The sequence below is a fragment of the Antennarius striatus genome, chromosome 23 (assembly GCF_040054535.1).
Source record: "Antennarius striatus isolate MH-2024 chromosome 23, ASM4005453v1, whole genome shotgun sequence".
Lineage (NCBI taxonomy): Eukaryota > Metazoa > Chordata > Actinopteri > Lophiiformes > Antennariidae > Antennarius > Antennarius striatus.
Window position 1 is genome coordinate 13,047,831 of NC_090798.1, and position 27,179 is coordinate 13,075,009.

General features: G+C 43.8%; 1 protein-coding gene across 9 annotated transcripts; it reads left to right on the top strand.

The window, feature by feature from the left end:
- Positions 1-1,702: 1,702 nt before the first annotated feature.
- Positions 1,703-27,030, top strand: nat16 (N-acetyltransferase 16). Of its 9 annotated transcripts, none has more exons than XM_068308673.1 (9): positions 1,703-1,887; positions 8,677-9,631; positions 9,775-9,998; positions 10,083-10,261; positions 13,347-13,535; positions 19,071-19,296; positions 20,095-20,319; positions 20,439-20,770; positions 21,111-27,030. In XM_068308673.1, the coding sequence occupies exons 5-9, from the start codon at positions 13,477-13,479 to the stop codon at positions 21,337-21,339; spliced, it is 1,071 nt and encodes a 356-aa protein (XP_068164774.1). In that variant the 5' UTR covers positions 1,703-1,887; positions 8,677-9,631; positions 9,775-9,998; positions 10,083-10,261; positions 13,347-13,476; the 3' UTR covers positions 21,340-27,030. The 9 variants fall into 9 exon arrangements, with proteins under 9 accessions (XP_068164774.1, XP_068164777.1, XP_068164778.1 ...); XM_068308676.1 differs by having other exon boundaries at positions 9,014-9,631; XM_068308677.1 differs by having other exon boundaries at positions 9,569-9,631.
- The last annotated feature ends 149 nt before the right edge of the window (positions 27,031-27,179 follow it).

Genomic DNA, 27,179 nt, shown 5'->3' on the forward strand with positions numbered 1-27,179 from the left:
CTTTACTTATGACAGACACACAGAACCTCATTCAGTCTAGTTAACACCTTCAAAACTCACTTTATCATTTGTAAGCATCTTGAATTTTTGCCACGGGATCATTTTACACATTATTTTGATGCATTGGCTTCAATGCGCCATTTTTTCAGTCCCTGTTTGTCTGCACGGCTTGTATTGCAGTTCACTGTGGTTCTTCTGTGGTTAAGCTCCTGTCTCCTGGATAAATGTGCAAACGACTGATGAGGACAGATCCCCTCTGAATGGGAATGTGAAGAAGAATGCAGATTAAATCACTTTCTCAGCCCATTACTTTCCTGTCAGGCACTATAGCTGGGGCTTTTAGAGGGCTCTCTCATGAATCCAACATCCTCAGAATAAAAGAATAAACAGATGAAAAACAATGAACTGAGATACAAACATTCACAAAGTCTTTATAAGTACTGTATGTTTGTGACTAAGACATTTAGAAATGTAGAATTTCTGGAGTAACCTGAGTCATTAGTCCGGACACACCCACGCTAACAGAGCAAGGACACTCAGAAATTTGATATAAATTTAAAATAAATACACAACATCTAAGACATTATTTAGAAATCAAGACATTGGATTGACTCAATCAGAATCTAAATAAAAAAAGCAGCACAAAAAAAGAGGACTTCTGGATATCTACTTCAACTGCCACAGTTGAAGTAGATATCCTTTGAATGTTCCAAAATTCTCAGAGGGGTTGGGCAATTATGGAATTATAATGAAAATCATTTAGAATTATTTTTTTATAAAGTTGTAGAATATGGAAAGGTAAAAGATTTTAGTTACTTTTGAACAAGAGCACCTGCTGGCACTACCAATGGGTATTTGGAATCAGTCTACAACAGCATTTTAGCATGTACGTATCAGTGGCTATGCTAATGGCAGTTAATGCTAACCATTGATCACCAACAAATCAACAAGGGTAATTAATGCTATTGAGGCATTAATTATAAATATAGTGGCAGCAGCAGGAACAGAACAGGTTGTCATGTTGGTAACGACGGTCAATTCCTGTTTCAGGATCGAACTAGAGAAATAAATAGATAGTTAGATCTATGCATTCATTCATTCATTCATTCATTCATGTTCATTAGCAGGAAACAAACCAGCTGCCGAATTCAACTTAAACAGCCCATCAATCAGATCAGAGCAGCTGATTGGCTGGAGCTGATCAGGTGATAAGTGATGAAGCATGTTTTCACCCTATCATCAGTGTTACTGCACTATTAATGTAGTGAATGCTAGTGAACACTGCTCAGATTAGTGACGGCTGTTTGTCACCTGTGGAGCTCCATTACAGATTTAATAAGAAAAAGGTGATGGAATAGATAGATAGATAGATGGATGGATGGATGGATGGATGGATGGATGGATGGATGGATGGATGGATGGATGGATGGATGGATGGATGGATGGATAGATAGATAGATAGATAGATAGATAGATAGATAGATAGATAGATAGATAGATAGATAGATAGATAGATAGATAGATAGATAGATAGATAGATAGATAGATAGATAGATAGATATTTAGTCAAACTTTGGCCTCAGGTCCTCGGTGTGGACAAATGAGATGCGGGCTCGCGCTGCTTGGGAGTCTGGTCACGTGCCTGTGATGCTGACACCCTCCGGAGGGGGAGGGGGGGCTGCGGTGATGCTGAGCCGCTCCAGCGCGTCCAGCTCGGAGGATGACGTAGACGAGTGGAAGGGGCGGGGCTTGTGGTTCGTGTCGATTCTCCAGTGGATGATCGTCAGAGCCGGTCTTTCATTCATCACCATCAGCCGCGACACCTTCTCCCATCCCGTCTCCTCTATCCAGCCGCATCAAGGACACCGCCTCCGGCCACCATCCGCGGTAAGACCCGGTGATCACCGGCTGGAGCCCGGCTGCCGGGTACATACCGGACGGCTCGGTGGTTGTCTCAGGGCCGCCGCATCCCGTGGGCTCCGGAGCGCGGACGATGCTCAGAGGCGCAGAGCAGGCCCGCTGGGTCCATTGTGTGTGTGTGTGTGTGTGTGTGTGTGTGTGTGTGTGTGTGTGTGATGCTGAGGTGTGTGTGTGGATGAACGGGCCGTCGGTTCGGTCGGTCCTGTCGGTTCTGTCCTCATCCTCATCAGAACGGGCCGGTCTGAGCCAGCATCCCTCCGGCTCCTGCAAGCAGCAGTGCAAGAATGCACGCACACACACACACACACACACACACACACACACACACACACACACACACACACACACACACACACACACACACACACACACACACACACACACACACACACTGGTCATGCTCTCTTCATGTATTTCTGGTGTGTGCTATTTGTATTGGTTGTGATTGAACTTGACCAGCTAAAGAGAGAACTGCGTGTACTCTTCTGTGTGTAGAGGTCAGGCAGGTGTTATTGATCTTATTAATGATCTGATGATTGATCAGCTTCTGCATTTTGGTTCTTAATGCGTCTCAGCCCAGAGATTGCTATCTGCGGTGTTCCTGTTTTTCATTTGGGTAACATTCACTAATCCACAGCTGTGAAGGTAACCCACACCAGACCCACGCTCGTCTAGTCGTGAGAAATTACCCGTGTGCATTTGTGAGACTTTCTGAGTGTTTGCCGTGAGCGTCCTGCATTCTGTAGTGTCCAGAGACGACTGCATCAGACCGTCCATGCTGCCCGTGTTTGGTAGCTCCAGTCTCGACTGGTTCTAAGCGTGTTGCCAACATCAGAATCAGGTTTTAGTTTCCCCTTCAGGTCCAGCATCAGATGACTCGCCTCAGAACTGATATTAGTTTGTGTTTCAAGAGGCAGCTCCTCTAATTCTGTGTGGCAAGACAAGGTGCAGAGGAGATGCATCTCCCAGCATCAGCACTGCTGCTCCAGCAGGAAGCTGTTTGTGTCAATAGATATCAGCCATGGTCATCAAAGATGAAACTCCCCACGCTATCAAACGACACGCTAATGGACATGTGAAATGGAGATGGATGACCTGGACCATAGCGAAGCCTGAAAACCATCTCACAGGTTTAGGGTAACTTCAGCCCAGACCCCCTAGTGGTTGATGTTGGTGACGCAGAAGAGCAAACGCTAACATTTCGTTTCTCCTCAAGAACACCACTCTGGAAAAGATCACTCTGCATCGCGTGTTCCTTTACCCGATGCATGAGAACGCAGTAACGCCGATGATTCGCTGACTGCACACATTAGCAGAAACACTAGCATCATCATGAATTATCCAGCGGATTGGAAGCATCCGTCCTCAACCAGCTTATCTGTCCTGTTGCAAATGTTTATTCCACGAGGCAGTGTTCCCGCAGAGTGGACCCCAAACCGGGACCTTCAGGTCTAGATCAGATCGGTCACCTATATCCGAATTTTAGCCCATCCAGATTGATATCAGATGTCTCGTTTGTAGTCTGAACAGTCCCATACTGCATGATATCTGATGTTTGTGGGATGGATTGGAACCACATTGGGGAGGTAGTTTCGTATAGGATATGGACGGATGCGTCTCAGTCTGAACAGCTCCAAACACTCCGATCGGATATGGCGGACCATGACGTCATATCCGCGACGCCAGAGCAAGGCGTCAGAAGGAAGAACATCACGCATTACAGAACGGTAAAAAGCGGAAGAAGACGTTGACGACATCTAGTGTATCATAGATTTTCTCCACCTTTACCAGTTAGTGATATTGCCATGGTAACAAAACTTCATGTTCGTCGTTATTGTTGTTGCCACCGTCGCAATTATTTGACCTCACACATTACACGCACTGAACGACGACTCCGCCCCGACATCGTTGTGGCCCAGTCTGAACAGATTCAGATCGCATTTGGACACTTGATAAAAACAGTGTGAACGGTCAGCCCTAAAAATCAGATATGGAAGGAAATCTGATATGCCTGCAGTCTGAACGGGCCTAAGAAGCTAATGGCACTTAGCATCTACTGGTACCATCTACGCTGTGAAGGTTTCTATAGACATTGCTAGATCTAGCTAGCATTGGATGCTAACAGTAACATGTTACAGTGCTAAGTAGATGCTCAAATTAACATGCTGCAGTGCTATTTAGATGCTAGCATTAACATGTTCCTGTGCTAACTAGATTCTAACATTAACATGTTACACGATTGGTGACTCATTGAGGATTGAAGGTATTTTAGCGCAGACAGTGTCTTCAGCCAAATCAAGATGCTAATGAATATGCTACGTCAGTCACTTTTAGTTTGTTCCTGTTTAAAGAAGTCAGAAGCGTGTTAGTAGTTAACATGTTATCATATTCATGTCATGTTCATACCTGGCATGTGGTGAAGTTGTGTCTTTCCACTGAGACACCCCACACAGCCTCGGTCTCTAGAGGGAATCAGCCTTTGAGTATGATGAAGTCATGATGGTGTGATGTGTGTGAATCCACACCAGTGTGTTCTGTAGGGTTAGTTGGGAACATGTTGCGCTGATGGACCACAGAAGCTAATGTTGGTACGACAGAAGCAACAGGTCGATCATGTGGTGACGCTCTGATGTTTCATTCTCCACCTGTCAGCAGATATTCAGGAACATCACGACGTCCACAGACACAGCTGATTGTAAGGTTTGATGACATGGGACACATCAGGAGTCCACTGGGTGGGGGACAGACCTGGACCGTCTGGATCCATCTACACATTCACTCCATCTAGTTTACAAAATGTTCTCCTACCAGTGATGACACTATCTATCTACACAGACGTAGATCATGTACATAACATCAGAAACATGACACAAGGTGTTAGAGGACAGTTCATACACCACCACCACCACCACCACCACCACCACCACCACCACCATCAACAACAACAACAACAACAATAACAGCTCTGAGGAAAATAACGATTCACAAATCAAGGGAAAGTACGAGAAACATTGTTTTGTTTCCTCACAGCCTCAGAGAAGACGGGTCTCTGAAACAATCGTTCAAAGTGTGGGATGTCAAAGTTTTTGGCAGCACTGATGGGTAGACTAGACTTGTGGTTTGGGTTGGACAGGATGTGCCAGTCCTCCAGTCCTCTGAGACAGATGTGATGGACAGAGTTCAGCGACATGGTTAAGAGAGGACGGCTGAACAGCTGACTTTACTCCTGAACCTGTGAAGACGGCCTCCGATTCATCTGAAGTACGTTTGACAGACTTGTGTTGTAGCAAGATTTGTTGTGTTTGGGGAGCTAACTGAAAAACTGACAAAGAAAGGAAACTGAATCCTTAAAATCTGACCAATGGAGAGGTTCAAGAATGCTAGACGCCAGAAGTCCTACACTACAAATGGACACAGGTATTCACAGATAGAACAGAACGCTCCAAACCAACTGAAGCTGGGCCTGAAATGACATCTCAGTGCTGAAATTTCAGGGTTATTAATCAGGCTGTCAGTGGAAATTGGGTCGATAGTATTGACTGGTGATCGTTCCAGTTGGAGGCTTGTTTCTCAGCCCTCTGTTGACGTCATCCAAAGTTAGCAGCGTGCTAATACCGATCACTGGTTCCAGCCAGGCATAGGAAATGTTCTGTGACTTTACAGTCTCATAGATCAGTGGTCTCCAACCCCCGAGCCATGAACTGGTACCGGTCTGTGGGTCAATCGGTACCGGGCCACGTTGGCCCAGTACCGATTGACCCACAGGACGCCGCTAATATTCAAAAAAACATTTTTACGCTGTTGGTATCATTTTATTTTGCTGTATTTATGCGATATACCTTAAAACTACAGTCCGTGAAAATATTGTCTGACGTTAAAACTTGGTGCAAAAACGGTTGGGAACCACTGACTTAGAATTTGTGTGGATTAGTTAAACTGTTAATCGACGCAGTTCCAACGTTAAAACGTCAGGAAAAGAAGGAATCAATAAAAAACAACATTTGTTGGACGACTGGGCGTGTTCTTCGCCACGACAACACAAACCTTCAGTTCCCAAGGCTGAACACACCCAAAGTATAAATCTGTCTGTAAAGTACACACACACACACACACACACACACACACACACACACACACACACACACACACACACACACACACACACACACACACACACACACACACACACACACACACACACACACACACACACACACACACACACACACACACACACACACACACACACACACACACTGAAGGGACCTTGGGAGATTAATGAGCCTATAGGTGCTGCAGTGCAGAGGGGAGGCCAGTGGGGGAGGATCGGGGCAGGTGGTGGTGGGGGTAGATTTAGGGGTGCTGGAGGGAGGCATCAGGAGGGGGATGGTAAGGCGTGAGGGAAGAAGGGAAGGGGAGCCAACAAACAAGGAGAGGAGGAAGTCAGATGATGAGGAGGATGGTTTGGACTAAAATAGAAGGAGGCGAGGAAGAGGTGAAAGGTCAAGTGTGGCTAGGAGTAGGTGGAGCAATGGGCGGAGCATGGGAGAATGACATCAGATTCAGTGTGGGAAGCGTCTGTGTGATGTGTCAGTGTTGGCTTCTTGAACATTAACCTTAAAGTAATGTTCTCCATCTTCAGCTGGTCATCACGTCTTCATGCTGTTTCCTCTCTGGACTAAATCAGGTTTTTTCCTGAACTCTTTTTACAGCTCCTGCTCAAACTAGCATCATCAGCCAGATCCGGGATTTATTTTCATGAACTGCAGCTCTGCCCATTTAACTCTTTATGAGCTAATTTCTTACTGATATTCTGGGTTATTTAATGGTTTGTGCAGATTAAGCCAAAATAAGCCTCGGTTTCAGCCTGGTCCTCTTTCGGCTAAAGAGATTGCAATGTTTTTGGTTGATAATCTTTTGTCGGTCCTCCAGAGTAGTGCTGGAGGACTTGAACCACGGATAGATGGAGGGGTGGGGCTGCCTGATCAATAGAGTAGTGATTATTTGTCATGGTCCAACAAAACAAATAACAGCTGATCCATCAATCCCCTCCAAACACCCCACAATTAGTCTTCGACTTGATTAGAAATGGCATTGAACTGAAAATCTGTCCCAGGAAATTGCAGGTGGGGGCAGTTGTGTTTTTGCACCAGTATTTCCATTTGAGAGGAAACGCCGGCGGCGAGCAGGAAGGCGTCCCATTGGCTCGCTGTCATTGATCGCCTGCACCCATCAGGGGGGTGCAGACAGCAGAGGAGCTTCTATCACACCCTCCAGACACGCATGACGCACCTGCATCCCCGCCAGGTTCTGATGGACCTCCATCAGCCCTTCATCCTGGTCCTCTCAGCTCGCCGTCCTCCCTTTCATTACATTTAGTACACCCACAGCTGTCATGAGTGTAATGACACACACATAATCCCCCACCCATCCCCCACACTCATCCTGTTCTCTGACCCTCATTCATGTTAGAGCGCTTTGAGCCAGGATCCATCCATCCATCCATCCATCCATCCATCCATCCATCCATCCGTCCATCTATCTACCTCACTATGTTGATGACATTCATGTTTCTACTGGATTGAAAAGCTAAAGGCTAGCCTAGTGGCTAATCTAATCCACCTGCATGCTCTAAGCTTTTCTTTGGGGTTCATGACAGACCACTTCCCCCCCAGTCTATTGTGTGGGGATGCCTCGGCTACAATCTGGTTTTAAGGATGACCTTGCAGACTGTGATTGGTTTAAAGAAATGGACTAGTTAGCATGTCTGATAATCCATGCTATGTGACACTAAGGAATAAGATTGTGTGTGTGTGTGTGTGTGTGTGTGTGTGTGTGTGTGTTCCTCGTTGGCACATTAGCTTTCTTCAATCTTTGTGCTACAATAAGCTAACAGACTGTTGATGTTTCATGTTTATTATACTGTGAATAGCTGCGATTTTCGCAAAACCAAATTAGAATATGTCACAGAAACAACCTATCATAGATGCCTGGTTATTTGAACGTGCTTTTTGAGGTTTCTATTAGTGGCGGTGTGTTGGTCAGTTTGTCTGACTGTTGGATCCTGCAGAGAACCACCGTTAGTGGAATGTGTTTTCTGTAGAGTACCCCAGACGAGGATCAGCCTAACAGTGAACGGTTTCAGGTGTGATGACCAGGACAGATTTCTCTGAGGGACGTCTAGTTTATTCTAAGGGAGTCAGGACGGAAAGCATTTACAAGAAAAAACCTATACTGTATTAGATGTAAATGATATGCACATGTGGCTACAATGCTAATCTGTTGTCTTTATTCAACATTTGCCTTCTGTTGTTTTGGAAAGAGATGAAATAGAATCACAAGGGAACCAAATGAAAGTAATGCTGGTGTATCATGAATTTCCAGGGTTTAAAAAAGCTCAGAATAGAGATGTGGTAAACTAATCAATCGGTGACTAAAGCCTCCTGTGTATTGCTAATCTCTGATGTCATCCACAGCTATGCAGCATGTAGCTCATTGCGTAATAATCCACCATGAGTTATCTACAGCTATAACTACGACCGTGTCACTTGAATTTGAAGTTGGTTGGGTATTTAATAGCACATGATAACCTTGGGTTACATCCCAAAGAGTAAATCAATGTGGGTCATATAACAAGGCCAATTAGCATCGTATTTTGAAATTCGAAGCCTGTCTGATTGGCAAGCATTAGCCTACAGTCTGGTTAGCTAGAAGAATCCAGCTTTAACACAATGAAGAACTGTTCCACTCCTCCAGGGTTGCGTCTCAGCAGGAGCAGGATAAGTCGAGTATTCCGTCTGTTCTCCAGCTCCTCCTGGAGGTCACTGATGTGTACATATCTAGATGTTACCTGAATCTACCCTTGGATCTACCTCTACTTGGATGTGTCCAAACAGAATAGAGGCCTTTGGTGAGCATCCCAAAAAGAACAACCTCCAACAGATCTTTTGGGTGTGAAGGAATGGCATCTCTGCTCTCAGCTCCCTCCATTCTTACCCTTCTACCCCATCTCTAAGGCGGAGTTCGTCATCCTACGGAAGATGCTTATTTCGGCTGGTTGTGTCCTCCTTCTTACTCCGTTACTCTTCACCAGATTCGTTGACCATAGATGAGGGTCAGAAGGAAAATCAGCTGGTAAACCAAGGGACTTCATTCCATCCCCACCATACCAGTCTGATGACACCCTGCACGTCCTGCAAGTCCACTCCATTTTGTCAGTCCCTTACAGGAACCAAGACGACGTATCTTTGCCAGCTGCCGATCCCCAACTCAGAGGCAGGGATGGACGGAGAACCTCTGGTTGGGAGGTGTAGACTCTGAAACAAGTCTCTCCAGGCTTCTGCAAACTGCTTCCTAATGCATGGAAGTAGACAAGTCTTGATAAAATGTTCCTGTACATAAGACAAAAACTTCTCGCTAAACAAATATGGAGATTCAAGTCCAATTGAAATAAAAATAACATTTTTTGTACTGTTGTCTCCACTCTTTCGAGGAACCATGATGTGTGACGTGTTGGAGCTGCCTGCCTTTGACAGTTACTGTCCTGTGTTGATTTTAAAAGACAGAATGTGACTTGTGATAAATGTCTGAGGTAGATAGGGTTTAAAAATAACTCTCATATGGACTGAAGTATTTGTGACATCGGCAGAGAACTGGTCATTGTCTCGTCCCTGCTCAGGGCTCAACATCTATTGGGAAATGACGTTACCATGTAAGTTTCCCCTTTAATAACCTTGTTCTTTCCTTGTAAACATGTTTATAACTCTGTCATCCAAAAAAACAAGTTTTATTAATTGTATTTTTCATGACAAACAACATTAAGTCTTCTATTTCCTTTACTGTTATGGTTTGCAGCTCTGGTGAAGTGGTTTAACATCTTGGCCATGCTGCAGCAGTTGGTAAGCCCACACCTCCGTCTTCTGAATTATGCATACTGCTACACTGAACAGGTGGCGCTCTTAGACCATCAAGCACATTTGCTGAAGTGGTTCAGTGAGTTCTTGAAGAGAGAAATGCTTCAGATAGCAGGCAGCTGTCTCCTGTGATCCTGATGGATGAACCCTAAAGGTCTTGCCAAGGTAAGGTCCAAACCAATAAAATGTAGTCTGGTAACTGATAAAATCTAAAATTCAGAGCATAACTCCTATTTCTTTATTTCAAAGGAAAACGTAAAGTTCACATCTCTGTGTCTGATCAATTATTCCTTGGCTGGTCCGTTAGCCAGTCCAGATCCCTTCAAGAATGGACCCAGGCAGTGTGAATGGTGTGGCCTCGTGACAGAACAATGAATGAAAATGGACGACTGTGTGCAGAAGATTGATTTTGTGCTCTACAAATAAATGTAAAATTCTTTTAAATCTTGTTTTGTCAACTAGTTTTTGCGGATTTATTTCACTAATTTTCCACAGGCAGAGGTTAGTTCACATTTGAGGAGTCCAGAATTAAGAACATGGATGAAGCCACACCTGATAAACTTGATCTAACCCCACGTTTTGGTGGAAAGAACCTACTGAACTGAAACCCCTATGTGAAGGAGCTCTGGTCCAACTCTGGGATCTTCTTCCTTTGAGGACGTTTAAACTACTGAGCTGTGAAGGAGAATGTGGTTTAAGGTTGAGAGACATCTGGACAGGGAAGACAAATAGAGTTATCTATTATGGTCTGCACAGGTTGAATTATTTAGAGGGTGGCTAAATTTATGACATGTGGTGGAGTGGTTGTGTTCTGAAGCTTGTCATGAATTGCTTTTTAATCTTGATAAGGTCGTGAATCACACTGAGAAGTGTGTCAGAACCAGTTGTGGCTCAGGAGGTAGATTGGCTCGTCCAATAACCTTCAAATCGGCAGTTTGAATCCCACTCATTCTCCACTGTATCCTTCACAAACCTTTCCAAACACAAACACAAACACACACACACACACACACACACACACACACACACACACACACACACACACACACACACACACACACACACACACACACACACACACACACACACACACACACACTGGTGTATGAATGCATATATGAATGGTTGGCGAGGCCGTTAGTATGGATTGGCATCCACGTTTCCATCATTCTGCCCTGGGGCAGCTGTGGTTGCAGATAGTTTACCACCACTAGTGTGAGTGTGAATGAATGATGAATAGATTCAGAGTCAACTGCTTTTAGTTTCTATAAAACATGTTGTATAAATCCAATACATTATTATTATTATTATCCTGGAGCAGTGGTTGAATTCCTCTGAAGTTCTATTCTTTATATTTTCTGTTTTACCAAAGATTTCTGTCTCACACTTGACATCCTGGGAACACCTTGTGCTTTTAGTTACGTGGCTGGTCAAGAGCCATCCATATGGAAACATGCCACTGAAACATGCCACTGAAACATGCCACTGAAACATGCTACTGAAAGATGCTGCTGAAACAGACATCTACAAGCAGGTCCAACAGCAACAGGAACCTTGAAAATATGCTGTATCTTGAAAATTTTGTGCATCATTTCCTGTTTGTCAAATCAGAGTGTGTTGATATGTTGACCAATTGTGGGGGTGTGTGGGGGGTCTGTAATGTAATACTTATCATGGGTGGTGCACTGGTAGTCTGTTGTCTCAAACCAAGAAGGTCCTGGGTTCAGGTGCACTGAAGGACCAGGGTTTACCTGGGTAGACTGTGATACTAGGATCCCACTACTGGGGCTGAGTACTCCAATGACTTAGGTAATGATGAGGACCCCCACCCATTTCATGCTGCCTCGAACGCCAGCAGGAAGTAGTAGCAAACCTAGCGGTGCAATGATGCCATTCCACAGTGGACGGATTGGGTGTTAGGGGGTGTGGGGTAAGGCCTGACGGGCGACTGAGGGATATGTGGCAGCCCCTGATACTGGGCGGTCCCACCAGGTCTAGACTGGTCCTCTAGTTTGGGTTCCCAAAAGACTGTCAGTAGGGTGGACTATCATGTGAATGCCATGGAAACAAAGCAAAGAAAACAATGGAATATTACGCTGAAAGAGGTTTGTATGACTTAGATCCTTTTTGATTTGGAAATGAATCTTAATTGAGAGAAGTTGTATATATTTAAATCAGAGGAGGGCTTTTGTTCGATCATTCTGTAGGTAACTGTCCCAGATTTGGTTGATGAGGCTCAGAGTTGGCTGCTGTGACCTTTAGATGAACATGGGTGGGACTCAGCAGGATTGGACGGAAGCTCATGTTGTTGTTTATCTGGTTAATCCTAGTCTGACCAGAGCAGTTTAGACATTGACAGACAGGGAGTGTATGAGAACAAGTCCATTATAAACCTAGAACCATTCAGGAAACATGTCAACATTTAGAACATTCTCTTGAGATCATTATTCTTTTAGTGATTTATTTAGTATTTGTGGGAACAGTCTTCTATTAAGAGCTGGAATGCAGTCATAAATGTTTTAGGAACAGAAACAAACAGTCGCAGAACTTTAAGCTCTTCCTGATGTTGGATTATTGTCTCCTGATTGGTCCGATCACAAGTGGACGTCTCCCGTTCAGGCTGTTCAGACCAGCGTTCTAACACGTCTGTAGTGACACTAGTGATCCTGCTCTACTGCATACGTGAAATTAATGAAAAACATAGAACGAAGAAAAGAATCCATTCCATGTGTTGTGTGTTATGGATTTAAAAAATAAAGTCTGTCACCGAATATTTATCCTAAATTAATAACTTACAAATCCAGCAATATTTGAGGAAACATGAGGTGTTTGTATTCTTAGGTGTGAAACAGGCTGGTGCAGAGAAGCTGAGAAAAACTGATGTTTTAAAACAGAATCTTCTCCTTGAGATCTGGTGATGGTTCACACCGAGGAGGACAGGACGCCCTCAGTTTCTCCTGACTGAACAGCCAGACTTGTGAGCTTTGTGAGGAAGTGTGTAGATGTTGTCACAACTGCCGCGGTGTAACCTGCTCCAGCAGACACACCCGGTCTGTTGCTGAGGCTTCTTGTTGTTTCAGAGGACGTCAGTTGACTAAGGGGTCCTTCAGTGTGGACCAGGACCTGCTGGAGGAAGAAGACCATCTCTGGATGTGGTCTGAGCGACCCAGCTCAGAGCCGTCCACATGCGATCGTACCAGTCAGTAGACGTGGAGATACCAGGTCCGAACAGGACGCAGGTTTGAGCTGTAACATCTCAGCTTCGCCGCCGCCCAGCAGCCAATGATCTTCGCTGAACATCACCTGAACGTCAGGATCTGATGCATGGAAACAGGCAGATCCTCTGAAATGTGTTCACATGCATTTTGTTGTCCTCCCCGCGTAGCTGAGAATGACGAAGCATTTATCTTAGTTATCTTATTGTCATGACAACAAGCACAGAGTGATGATTGAAAGAATTATATACTAATCATTTTCTGGTGCCTGTTTGTCAATGGTTTGTTTCATGTATAGGGAAGGCTGCGTGGGAAAAATGACATGGATCCTGCTCTCGCACCACAGAGTGGTATGCTTATGTGTTTGCCTCCACATGGAGCCTTCTGGCATGAAGCACTGGAGCCAAGGATCTACCCAGGAGACATGAATGATTTTGGTGTCCATGTTCTCATCACTTGACCAACAGGATAACCTACTGACAACATGGTGTGTTTCTTTGGTTTTGTATTATTCGGCTGCTCAAGAAACCTGTACTTTTCAGTGTGACAGTCTAAACTGTGCTGTGTGGAAGTGGGGGGGGGGCTGGGGAGGCTGGCAGCCTACGCCAAACCAACCACCATTGCTAACAGAAACAATGGCTCCTTGCATTAGAGCAGATTCAAGGGCTCCTTGAAGGCATTGAAGGTTGAAGACCAACCAGATTGGGACTAACACATCTAGACCATAGCTGTTCTTGGTGGTTACTGGTTGTACAGGTTGTGTGCAGCTGTAGGAGAGGTTTAGATGACTACATTCATCCTATCAGCTCCACAGGAAAAATATGGGTCCGAAAAATCTCATCTCTCGCCCGATGGCAGTGTCTGTGTCCATCCTTTAGTTTGTAATTGTTGGATTTCATCTGTTTTTGTTTCCCAACTCCAAACATCCCCAGTTTAGCATTTGTGAGATGAAACGACCAATCTGGAGCGAGCATCTTCAATGTGTTTACGGGAGCAGATTTGACGGCTGAATCTTTGCAACTGTGCCAAATTCCATTTTGTTTGGAGTACACTGCCAGCCCAACAGGAAAGGGGCATGAGAGAGTGAAGAGGGGAATGAATCAATGAGAGAGAGAGAGAGAGAGAGAGAGAAGAGAGAGAGAGAGAGAGAGAGAGAGAGAGAGAGAGAGAGAGAGAGAGAGAGAGAGAGAGAGAGAGAGAGAGAGAAGCACAAAAACAAACCTCCCCCACTGGCCAGGGACCAGCCTACCCAGCCAGGCCTGACACCTCATCTCAAAGCATCGGAGCTTCATGGAAAAATACCAGTGTCCAGTGTGTGTGTGTGTGTGTGTGTGTGTGTGTGTGTGTGTGTGTGTGTGTGTGTGTGTGTGTGTGTGTGTGTGTGTGTGTGTGTGTGTGTGTGTGTGTGTGTGTGTGTGTGTGTGTGTGTGTGTGTGTCTGCTTTGACCAGACAGTGTTTTCACTACAAATGCCCTTACAGCTACCATGTCTAGCATGTCTGTGTTAGCCTCTACAAGGCCAGAACCCCCCGAAGGGACCCCTAGTCCCCCCCCCCATATGGTCTGAAAAGACAATGTTGAACAAAGCACCAAAACAAAGGAGGACTGGACACACACTGGTGTGTGTGTGAGTTGTGTGACCTGGACCTGGAGACTTGGTGGTGTCCCAACAAATGCTTCCTCTGGACTGATGTACCTTGTCATGCTTCATGTTTACAGACTGCATAGTGCTAACGCTAATAACATTAAATAAGCATCTCCCATGTGTACCTGGACAGTCTCTGCTCTATGTCAACCTGATAGACTAAGATGTTAACACAGGTCTGACTATTTTGCCTCTTGTCTTCACCAGCATGGGGTGAATGTGATCTAACTTGTTCTGGATGCTATAGGTCTATTTTTAGATATTTTTGGGTCAGAATCTCTGCTTCCAAGATCTCATTTTAGTGAGTAGAGACCCTGTTCATTCCCATTTGTCACCTTTTAAACAAGATTGTTTCTTGTCTTCTTGTTCAATGGTGAAGGAGAGATGGACCGTGAAAAGAAGCTAGGCTCCTAGCTCTTGTGTTCGCTGAGAGAACCCTTTAATGTGGCTTCTGTTTGTCTCCAATAAGAGAGTTTAGCATGTGAGGACTCTGAAAGTGTTTGTGGCCCCAGTAAGAGGCCCCCACCACAGCCACATTTCTATGCCCACATCCTACTGCTGGCGATAATGACCTGGCATTCTCAATCATTACTTCCACTGACCCTATCTGTACCTTGGTGGGGCAAACATATAAAACACGTGTGTTGCATCCTGGTATCTGCATCTTCCCTCTTGCTTCTTCTGGGTCACCTGATGTCAAACCAGTTCTTTACTGTATATTTAGCAGAATTTTACCGAAACCCAGTTCTCCCTCTTAACCCAACCACTCCCCATACCTTTTTGTTCTGTCCTGTAAATGAAGTCAGTTTAGTCAGACTAGTTCACGATAACTAGTATTAACGAATCAATAACTAGTTGATAACTGCAGCAGCAACACGCTTATATAAAACAGGAATACTTTCATGTTTTTAAGGGATGCCTGAGCAAACCAGGAATCTGATCAGATTTCCAGCAGCAAATAATTCTGCTGTGGGAGGGAGAGACCCAACAGTTGTCAAATGTTAGATAAAAGATAAAAGATAATTATTAGGACCTGAACAGAACTGATCCACTGACGTGATGTGGGGCGTCACATTTCCTAGATAAAAGATTTCAAGAACTATAAACCACTACTTTTAATCCTAAACAAGGACACAGCTAAACTCCAGATGTTTAACTCTAGATGTTTAGGGGTGCTTTAGCTGGAAGTACAAGAGTCAAACAGAACTCAGAAAGGTGTGAGTTAGACAGAACTGAGATTGGGTCAAATGTCAGTCGCCTGAACTGACTGGACATCTCAACCATCTTCCGTTGCTTCTCCACAGACCTTTATTGCTGCGGTCTTGACAGCAGGTCTGTGGACGCTGCTGTATGGATGAAGATGTGTTCCTTTTCTTTCCTGGAGCTGCTCTGTATCTGACTGCTGGGCTCCAGGTCTGTCTTTATTGCTTCCGTTTCGAGGACCTTTCTGTATGGACAGATTAGCGACCATGGCTTCCATCCTCTTCTTTCTGTCCATGTGGATCCTGCTCCTTTTCCTACCCATGCATTGTGACTCCCAAACGCTTGTGACGCCTTTGAGTCTATAACTTCCCGGTGTTGGTGCAGCCATCTGTTACCCCTTCAGTAATCCTGTCTTTGCAGCAACCAGTCATCGCGTTGGACAGATGTGACTCATGATGTCCTCTGGCTGACGGTCGTGACAACCTTCAGAAATTACAATCACAAAATGCTTTACTGTGTCTGTGGGAGAAAATGCCATTCACTTTCCTTGATGCCTCACAGATAGATTAGGGCACATGTAGATTAGGGCACATGTGGGGGACATTAGCTGTTACAGATGGTGCCTTAAAATAGTGAGGAATTGTTCGAGGAGCGAACATTGCAGTCATTCCAACTAAGTCTCCTTTTTTATTCCATATATGTCAAGCTAGAGTATTGAAAAGGAGCTCCTGGTGTCTCTGCTCTGAGTCCCTTAGGACGTCCTGGCTTCTCGTCTGTCTCTGAGACCAGCCAATCTGTGGAGGACATAAGTGATTTAGAAGCTGGGGCAGGTCTGACCAGGCTACAACATGAAGTTTGATGGTTTTTCTGCTTGTCTGGAGATCTTAGGAGCTCCTCACTGCAGGGCTGATGGTCATTTGGAAGTGTTCTAGCATAGTGGTCCCCGACCTCTGGGCCACGGACCGGTAACGGTCTGTGGGTCAGTTGGTACTGGGCCATACAAAGAATCAAGAACTTCCCTTATTTTTGTTTTCTTTCTGATCTGGTTCTGAACGACGTTTAGTTTTAAATGATTGGATTCTCTCCTCCACATCTGTGTATGAGTCACTCTTGACACTTGTAGAGATGCTGACCTCGGTCACATGACTATCTTCTTAAAGGGGCTGTTCTGACCTCCAACACAGAATACATTACTGCAAAACTGAAATTCCCAAGCTAGCAGAACCAACAAAAACCATACATCTTTGGAAAGTTTCTTTACGCAGAGTAAATGAACCAGTGAGCGGACAGAAGAAGAATCTACGACTGCAGAGAAGAAGAAAGCTGATAAATAACAGTTGTTACGCTGGTCGTAACATCATATTTAGTTGTTTATATCCGCCACACCTGAAAGGACGGTCTGTGAAAATATTGTCGTACATTAAACTGGTCCGGGGGAGCAAAAATGGGTTGGGGACCACTATTCCAGTACACAACTTGTGCTACAGCCGGTATTAGCCTCCTTAGAACCACCGGTGACTTGGTTAAGGCTGATGTGTAAGACCTTTTGGATTTGCTGTGTAGATGTTCAGTGTTCACGGATGTCCATGTTGCTAGATCGTTGGTGGCGCAACGGCTGTGACTCACTGGTGACCTCACCCCAGGTCTGCAGCAGAGCAGGCGATGGTGATGGCAGCGACTTCAGAGTTTAAAACGTTGTTTCCTTCACATAAAGCCAGGAATTGTGAGAAATGCTCCCTGAATTTTTTTTCTAATTGCAAAAATTCTGACAAAATTTATTCAGAACTGAAACACTATTGGGATTGCCACGCTTAGCTTCTTGTTGTGTGTTATCACATTGTTCATATTGTTGTATCTGATCACACTGTATCACTTCTGTATAGCTTCGATTGTTCTGCTGCATGTTTTCTAAGTGAACCAGCTTTTTATATTTGATTTGATCACGTGTGCGCGCCCTGTGACTGAACTGTATCCCGATGCCATTAAATACAAACCTCTTCTGAAGAACGAACATTTTGTTTTCGTTTTCCTTCCTGATGGTGTTCATTATCCAATGTGTCAAGTTCCCTCCGTTAATTTCCACAGCTGGGGTGACCCCCGACCCCCGACCCCATCTGAATCCCTAACGGACAGGAAGTAGCTCTGGATCATGTAACAGAGCTGATTAAACAAAATGTTCTCCACGTTCATTTCTTCATTTCAGGTTTCTGCTCGTGACTTGTTTTTGCCTTACATTCTCGTCACTCTGTCTGGCATGTTTTTGTTTCTTTTTTTGTTTGCATGTATCTCTGTACTCATCCACATCGTCTGTGCTTCCCATTTCTTTAGCAAATTAAACCATCATTTGTTTCTTGCCGATCCAAAGGGTGGTAGACAGATGGTTCCATTTGTCCAGCAGAGGAATCATCCTTCCCATCATGTTTCTTTTTCAATGCAGAGTAAATTTAGTCTCTTCCAAAGCTCTTATACAGATTCTTCCAAGTCTATTATCTGGTTACAGGCTGGGGTCTGGTCCCAGGTCTGGGGTCTGGTACAAGGCTAGGGTCTGGTACCAGGCTGGGGTCTGGTAAAAGGTTAGAGTCTGGTCCCAGGCTGGGGTCTGGTACTAGGCTGATGTCTGGTCTTAGCCTGGGGTCTGGTGCCAGACTGGGGTTTGCTACCCCATCTGGATATCAGGATTCAGCTTCCAGTGCAGAGTAGACTGTGTCTTGAGTGTGACGAGTGGCCATCATGTCCCCAGCTACTCAGGAATGATGAAAGAAATCATTATAGTCTCACGGAAGTCCAAGTTGTCCCCAACATACAAAGGAGGACAATGTAAAGTCCAGCTTAAGTGTGATCACTGCTGCTTCACTGCCTTCACGTACTGTATGTTGCAAGTGAATCATATGAACACACGCTTTGACTATAGGTCCAATCAGGATACTGTGATGCTGACCCCCTTGAAGCTCTTGGAGCGTATGTCCTTTGTGTCTACAACAGAGACTTCCTGCATTTCTGCATCACTACATGACCCAAACTTCTCCACCTGTCAGAACTCCTCTGTTAGGAGTAGGCCTTGAAGTCGGGTGTCACTTTTGGCTGGTCTTTTGTGATTGGTGGAGTGTCATCCTCCTCTGAGATGCTTCATAAATGCAATCAACAATAATCTCTCCTCCACTTTGTATCTCATTAGTTGTGTCAAGATGAAGATTGATACCAGCCTGATTATGCCCCAGCTTCCTGAGGCCCTTTCCCAGGCGGGCCTTCAGTTCACTGTGGCCACTGAGGAGGACTTCGACGATATCATGGCTATGAGCCAGGACATTTATGGAGGCCTCGACTACCTGCCCACTCGGTACACCAGCTGGATGCACGAGACCAACCGCACGGTCATCCTGGCCCGTAAACAAGGCAAAGTGGTAAGTTTTTACATGAACTCAGTTTTTATAGAATTCGCATTGAAAATACAATCAAAGTCCGTGTTTGCAATGACATCAGATGATTTGATTTACATTTTATTTGGTAAAAAGACTAGACCCTTATGCGGTATAACCACATTTAGTGACTCCCTCCACTTCTCTGGGTAGACGGAAAGCAGATGTCAAGAAACAGCAATAAGAACCAAAACATTGTGGCTCAAGGCTCTATCTTTATTGTTATAGTGACTGAAGTCGTCCTGTGTCTCCAGGGACTTGCGAATGCTTTGGAAAGATGCTGATTTATCAGTTGGGATAAGGTCTAGGAGACAGATTGTAGGTTTATAAGTTTAGATGAGGACAAGGAGACAAGTTGTTTGTTTTTTTAGTTAGGATGGGGTCAACAAGAAACGTTACTGGTTTATTAGTTGGGGTAGGGTCTAGGAGGACCTTTGCTAGTTTATTAGTTGGATGGGGTCTGGGGGACAGGTTGCTGGTTTATTAGTTGGTGCAGGTTGTAGGGGACAGGTTGTTGGTTTCAACTGACCTTGAAGAAATACTTCAAGGTCAGTTGTTGATGGTCAGTGAGTGAGAAGAGTGCAGGGGGGTGCAGACTTTTGTCTGTGCTCCATTCTGGGTCCAAACTACCCCATTTCTCACTGGAGGTCTCCAAACTGAGAAGTGAGAGAATGATGTGCTCATATGTCCCTGCCTCTCAAATATCTGCCAGAGCCAGAATGCAGAGCACTTCTGTAACTTACCAAGTCAAGGAAATTCTTTCTGTCTTCCTCAACGATGCAGATTGCTCTGGAGTCGGTGTGTGTGATTGACAACGGGGAGACCATGTTGGTGGAGGGTCTCCGTGTTGCCCCTCAGGAGAGGGGGAAGGGTGTGGCAGGTGTTCTGCTGCGCTTTTGCTCTGAGTTGGTCAAATCCAAGTATCCAGAGGTCAAAGTCACCCGCTTGACCCGTGATGATCCACTTGGACCTAAGGATTTCCAGAAGTATCGCCTCATAACTAAGCAGGTACCGACTACAGAGGAAGAACAGAGGTTCTCATTGTATCTGAAGGGTGCTTCAATAGGAAATCAGTGTATTTGCTGTTCTAGTTGTTTGTCAGGTTACATGTTGCCCTCCTCTTTCAGGGTATTCTGCTGGTGCGCTTCAGAGCTGAAGACCTTAAGCTCCGTCTGCCCGAGCTGGATCTTGGTAGGGATGGTGAATCTTCCACCTCCAGCCCTCCTCCAGTGCTTCTGGACCATCCAGCTATCAAGCGATTGTATCTGACCACTGACCTGATGCAGGGGGTCCTCCCTAACACCACGATCATTCAAGACTGGCAGCCGTTCAAGCCTGTGCCGAGCAACATTGCTATCCTACTGAAGAAGGACATCGACTGGATGGTGGATGATCTGTCCAGTCCCATGGTGGCCAGTCTTTGCACCTTCCCTTTCAGGGTGCCCATTGGAGACGACTGGTAACTGTTCTTTCTTATTTAGTGCAGTACATGTAGTGATGTAGAAAGCCTTGTCATAAAATAATATTTTATTACCTCTGAGGGTGACAGAATTTCAAATGTAGTCAGTACTACTCTACTATACTCTCTCTACTCTCTACTACACACTGAGGCTTTGAGAAGTTTATATCCTTCAAGTGAAGCTGGCCAAACACTTCATGATTCAAGCCAGGTGTTGATCAGATTTAGCGTTCCATAGCAGTGTAATTATACAACACTTTTGAGAATGTAGAGTGTCAGCCCAACTGTACTCATTTTCATCCATTCCATTCAGTCACCTGCCAAACCTCTTTTTGACTAGGTATTACCTGAACATTGACATGTTCGGCAAAGACCTGGATCTGGTCCGGCAGCAGTTTCTGTGCCACCTGCAGCGCCACACCGCAACCCTGAAGGGTCATGTGATGTGCCAGATGTTCCTTGATCCGCCGCTCTGGAAGCCCATGGCCGAATTCTGCCTTAACACTTTGAGTGTGGAGCTGGTGAAGGAGTACACGGAGCAGTGTGTGGTGGAGTCGGATGTGGTTTAGCCACAGGTGGGGGAGAAGATGGAGCCAGAAAGGAGGAGAAGGATCGAGACAACCAGGAACAGACACATCTCAATCACACAACCCTCTGTGTTAAGCAACCATGTTTCTAGAAAGCAAAACCAGTTGTCAGAATACATTAAGTTAGTTAAGTGTGGACATAAAATCACTAACGTCATGTAATCAGTTACAATCACTCTGTGGGAATTAGCACATTCTAAACATTCTAATATTCTACTGGTGTCAGAGATGTGTTAACACTATTTTAGTTCTGTACCATTTGTAGGCCATAGATTGGGGGATATTATTGGAATATTAATTTTTAGAGCTTGCCCAAAACCAAACCAATCCAAAAACTGATATTTCAAGGACAGTCACTTCTGTTCAAATTAGTTACAACTGATTCAGAATTCATAGTTTCAACTCAGCTGTGTAAAAACCATCTGGAGGAAATATTCAAAGTGTTACAGCGTGACAAATCAGAGCTTCAGATGGCGGTAGGGTTCCACCACCACTAGGTGAGCAACATGCTCTCTCACTGATGATGTCCAGCCTCAGACGGGGTTCGGCCTGGCAGGGGTCATGGACTTGGGGAAGCTTTCTCACACCGGTAGCAGTGAGGTACAACCAAAACACAGCTGACATACAAATACTATTCTTGGAGAATAATTGTGAACCCACGGGGCATTTAAACCCTTTAATCTCTGTCTGCTTTGTATGTAGAAATCTCAGTATGTAGGCGAGCTGATCTGGGTCACTTAATCTGCACAACTCTGAGGACATTCTATGAAAACCACACAGACAGGTGGAGTTATGACAGGTTCACATGGTAGAGTTTGGATGAAAAGGCATTCCGTTGCTCTGGTAGCTTTATCTCATAACTAGTATTCCATTATGATCAGTAACACATCTGTAAGGAAACAGCAAACTAAGCCTGGTGATGAAGATGTTCGGTCACATGGATCACAACTTACCCTCTATGAAGCTCACATCTAGCCCTTGTGTTTTTTTGTTGTTGTTTGTTTCACAACTTTTACATGTACATATATGTTACTAATTTAATATTGTTGCTCAAATGCTGCATTAAAAGTTCAACAGAAATTAATAACTTATAAAGTGAAATGTAGGCTTACTTTTGTAGCTCGCTAACCTACCAGCAAACAGAAAGGTAAATCTGGAAAACAGAGTACAGCCGGTTTTTCTCCTGGCTTTAGGGAGAGATGGAGCGGGTTAGAAGATGGATGTAACAGTTGTATGTTTAAAAGATGGATAATATTAGTTAAGAGAAACCCTAATAAAAATGACTCTAGTTGCGCAAAAGTTTCATTCAATCACCCAACAAACCAGAGGTTTGCTGTAGAGAAAGGTGCTCCGGTCAGGACCTTCCTGATGTCTGCATCACCTGGAGTAAACCTTTCATATGTAGGCACCTGTTCCCTCTGCCAGACAGGTCAGATTTGAATTTGTCTGAGTGACCAACAGGATTACAGTATTCTCCACACTATAAGGCGCACTGGACTATAAGGCGCACCTTATAGTCCAGGTGCGGACATCGTTTGTATTAAACTCTTTCATCTCCCTGTTGTCTTGGAGATTAGGGCTGCGTTCTTCTTCTATTTCATTTTCTCTTTTTTTGTCTTAAATTGAATGAGGAAAATAAATGAGGGAAAATCTGGATCAAATCAAACTGTTTCAAAAGTAAACTTTTTAAATGATTGGTACCCAAGAGGGATAAATTAAACTGACCAGAGTCCTCAACAAACTGGAGGACTTTCTATCACTATATAATATATATAATATTTATACTATATAACTGTCATTTAAACCTTTGAGTGAGACCAAAGACAGCCATCCCACAACTGAACTGATTCCTGTTTCATGTCAACCCTAAAGACAGGAACACTGAAAAGCTTTCTTGTGGTTATAAAGGCTAGTTTAATGGTTGATGTGGGCAATCTCCACACATGTTATCTTTACACTATGAAGGAATTATTTTTTGCGTGTTTCATTCAAATTTTCTGTTTGCTGTTTGTGGTCTTTGGTGAGGTGAAGTTCTGGGATGTGCCAATGGGATTCATTACTGCAGACTTTGATTCCATGTGATCTCAGAATATTCACGTCTTTTATAAATCAGAATACGTTTTCTAGTCTTTCATGATCCTCACCATTCTTAGCTGAGGTGGAAAATCCTAAAAGTCTGTGTCATGAGCAGGTAGTACCGTTAGCTATTATTGCCCTCATGGGCAAGTTAACCTGAAATGTGCAAATGAGCCCCCAGCACTACTCTTCCAGACCTTGAGGTTTGGTTTTAAAGCTCCTTACATCTGGTAGTTCTGTGATCTTAAGGGGTCCAGTGGGTCTGGGCCAATTGATTGGTTGGTAACACAGTCTCTGAGTAATAGTAATAGTAATAGTAATAGTAATAGTAATAGTAATAGTAATAGTAATAGTGCTTATGCTTGTTCATAATTAGACTAGTTTGACTGAAGAACTATAACAATCGTTGAGGTCCAGTGGTAGGGAATGTTTGGTTGGACTTATTTCAATGATCCATGTGAGCTGCATGCCAAATCCATTTACAATTAAAGTTGGAAAACAGTAAGGCACATGATGAAAAGGTTAGTCCCTGAATCGCTCATACGTGTCTATTCGCCATGAAATGAAGTGTCATGTAAAGACAGGCGTGTGACCTGTGGTTCAGAGCCATTTAGCAGCAATTCATTTTCATTACAATCAAGAACACCCTCTGACCAGCATTGATCATGTACCTGTATGTATTCATACAGTTAAATACGTATATATGTGTACATATACATGTGTATAAATGTACATATACTTATATATGTACATTTATACACACATGCATGTATATGTACATATGTATATACCCTCATCACTCCCCAAAGCTACGTACATAAGACATGGGGGAGTGACCAGCAGACTTCTAACCCCCTACCTGGAGTCAACAGTAGATTGTTGGGGTGGAGGTGTGCTTGAAATGCAGGGTAGCAGCACCGTTGACAGGTGTAGAGGAGGTAGAGGAGGGGAGGGTTTGGTGATGACATTGGGCAGGATGAGGTCTATGTGTGCTGCTGTGAACACAGGACAGAACTGTCTGCATAAAGTAGCTGCCAGGCTTTACTTCGTGTAACCTTTAAAACAGAGATCATTCAATCTAGATCCCCACTGTGTTGTCAAGACACAGGAGTGTTGACTCTAACTCACCCCCAGCATACCACTGAAATATGCCAACGAAAAGGACTTTAAACATACCAGGGAAATACTATACTAGACTGTAGGTACACCATTTACATGCTATACTAGATTTCTATAAATATATCGTTTAAATGGTTTCCATATAACATTTAAATGGTGTGTTGGATTTCTATACATCATTTGAATGGTATAATATATTTCTATATACTGTATATAATTAAAATGATATACTGGATTTCTATGTGGTATTTAAAAGTATACAAGATTTCTGTGTAACATTTAGAGGATATACTAGAGTTCAATATAACATATAAATGGTATACTATATTTCTATATAGTATTTAAATGGCATAGTAGTTTTCTATATATAGCACTGTCTGTACTACATAAAGTACAGACAGTTGTTTACTTTAATACTCTCAAACCATCTATGACACATAGAGTTATACACATATTACACACTAACAACACAGACTCACAATTCTCCTTGTCACCAGTGGACCACACCAGCTAAAGGTTGTATTCTCGGACAAATTGTCCTGTCCAATGGTAGGACAGCCTCCTATTTCAGAGATAACTACATAAGCCAATGACAACCTGAGGATGACATACACCAGCCAAATGGATTTCCAAAAGTCCTTTGAATAAATGGTTCATGTCTTTTTTAGGAATCGTTCTCAAATATGCATTAGAGGCATTAGTAACAGGTTCAGAAACTCCACTGTCACCAACCTGCTCCTAATGAAAACTAACACAGTAAAGACAGGCACGAATAATCAACGTCAACAAGTCAAGGATGCCACATAAGAGCAGGATATGCTTTAAGCTCGTGAGAAAAAAATGAAGCGGTTGGTTTTACAGCCCATAATCATAATAATCCCGTCTTTATAATCAGGGAAAGTGTCTCCAGCCATGGAGTCTCAGATGTGTGTCAGTGTTTCTGGGTGCTGGTCCTTCAACAGGCTGGAACACACGACAGATTCACATGACTTCAGATTTTATGCATAGTGTTTCCTGATGTGGATGACGTGTGTACCTTAGGAAAGCTCAAAGAAGTGCCAAATTTCTTGTTTTAACAATTAGCTGACAAAGTACACAAGGTGTCTGGAGTTGGATGTTTGTGGTTTTCTTTGTGTCGTCGTCCCACAGCACACACACGTCAGTCAGGGGTGAATTCACCAGCGGCTGAACGTGACACCGATCACATTTATGGAAAGAAACACTTTAGGTTACTTGTAGCACTTTGTGTGAACAATGTGATGATTGTATACTTTGTATACAAGTGAATAAAATGCTAAGACATTGTGCTGCAAACCCTATAGATTCTATAGGGTTCAATGTTATATCAATGTATATTTTCTGAATTACTGTACAAGCCATTAAGCTAGTGGGTAAAGCAGCATGCACTTTAGTTGTCTTTGGCAATAACAGATACGATCCCATCTCCTGTACTATAGCATGAAAACTAATGTTCTTGTTGCACACGTTGGTGTTCAAACATCTCGATCAGAAGAAACGAGTCAGCCTTCCTCATGCTGATCCCCCAGCCGATCCATCCGACCAATGACACGCAGGGAGGGTAGTATCAGAAACACCTTCTTCACAGGATTGACACACTGGGAGTTTGAGACGGCTCTGTTCTAATGAGGGGTGTGGGTTAGTTAAGCCAAGAGATAATATAAAGTAACTGAGTATATTTAGCAGCATCTACTAGTCCTTCAGTACTTTGCTTTCCATCTAGTGAGACCTTGAACATTTCATAGACAATGTTGCCCCACTGCTCCACGACATCAAAACAGAGTTGTAGTAACTAGTTACTTTCAGACTAACCTTGTTAGCTGCAAATATAAATAGATGCACTGCTGGAGTTTCAACTAGCAGCTAATGTTAGAAATGTAACGCCTGAAAATGAATTTATTTTCCATGCAGTCTTCATCTCTGTACCTGTCCTCTTCTCTGTGCTTCATTTGTAGTTCTTGCTTTATCTCGGCCTGACTTGTGTTGCCTTGGACCTCCAGAAGGAGGAACATGAACAAACCTTCCCCATTTGTTGTACTTGTAGTAAAGACAAGTGACAAGTCTGTGTTTTCCTTCTTATTTTTCTCCTTTAATAGAAATGTTGAAATATATTTGGAGAAAACTTTCTCTGGTGGAGTTCTTCATTTGATGCCTTAACTAACTGACCCAAACATTTACAGCTTTATATTTGATGATTAGGTTTATGTCTGGCTTCACACTGACATAATCATACCTGTTTGTCACGTAGTTCATGTTTGAGGAGCAACATGGGCCCTCTTATAGATCATCAGAGCTATTTTATATCAGATCAGTGGATGAACCCACAGAAAACAACAGAAATATTCTTTACAACATTTCCATACATGTAATCAGGTTAATTCTAAGAGTCACAAACTAATGTATCTGATTACATTTGACATGTACACAATACCTTTATATTTAATATTTTAATGAATAAAAACTTTCTAACCATCAACCAACCTTCACTGTGTCTGAGCCTCTGAAGCCTCCTCAAGTCATTCACTATCAGAATGACCTGCACTGAAACCGGTGGGCCAGCAGGCCCCCCCCCCCCCCCCCCCCCCCACAGCAGACACCCTACAGCCCAC

Bases quoted from the DNA above. Each gene is read 5' to 3' on its own strand.
- nat16 (XM_068308673.1), top strand. From the start codon at position 13,477: ATGATTTTGGTGTCCATGTTCTCATCACTTGACCAACAGGATAACCTA. The intron at 20,320-20,438 runs GTACCGACTACA...CTCCTCTTTCAG, and splicing joins ATCGCCTCATAACTAAGCAG to GGTATTCTGCTGGTGCGCTT. The intron at 20,771-21,110 runs GTAACTGTTCTT...CTTTTTGACTAG, and splicing joins GTGCCCATTGGAGACGACTG to GTATTACCTGAACATTGACA.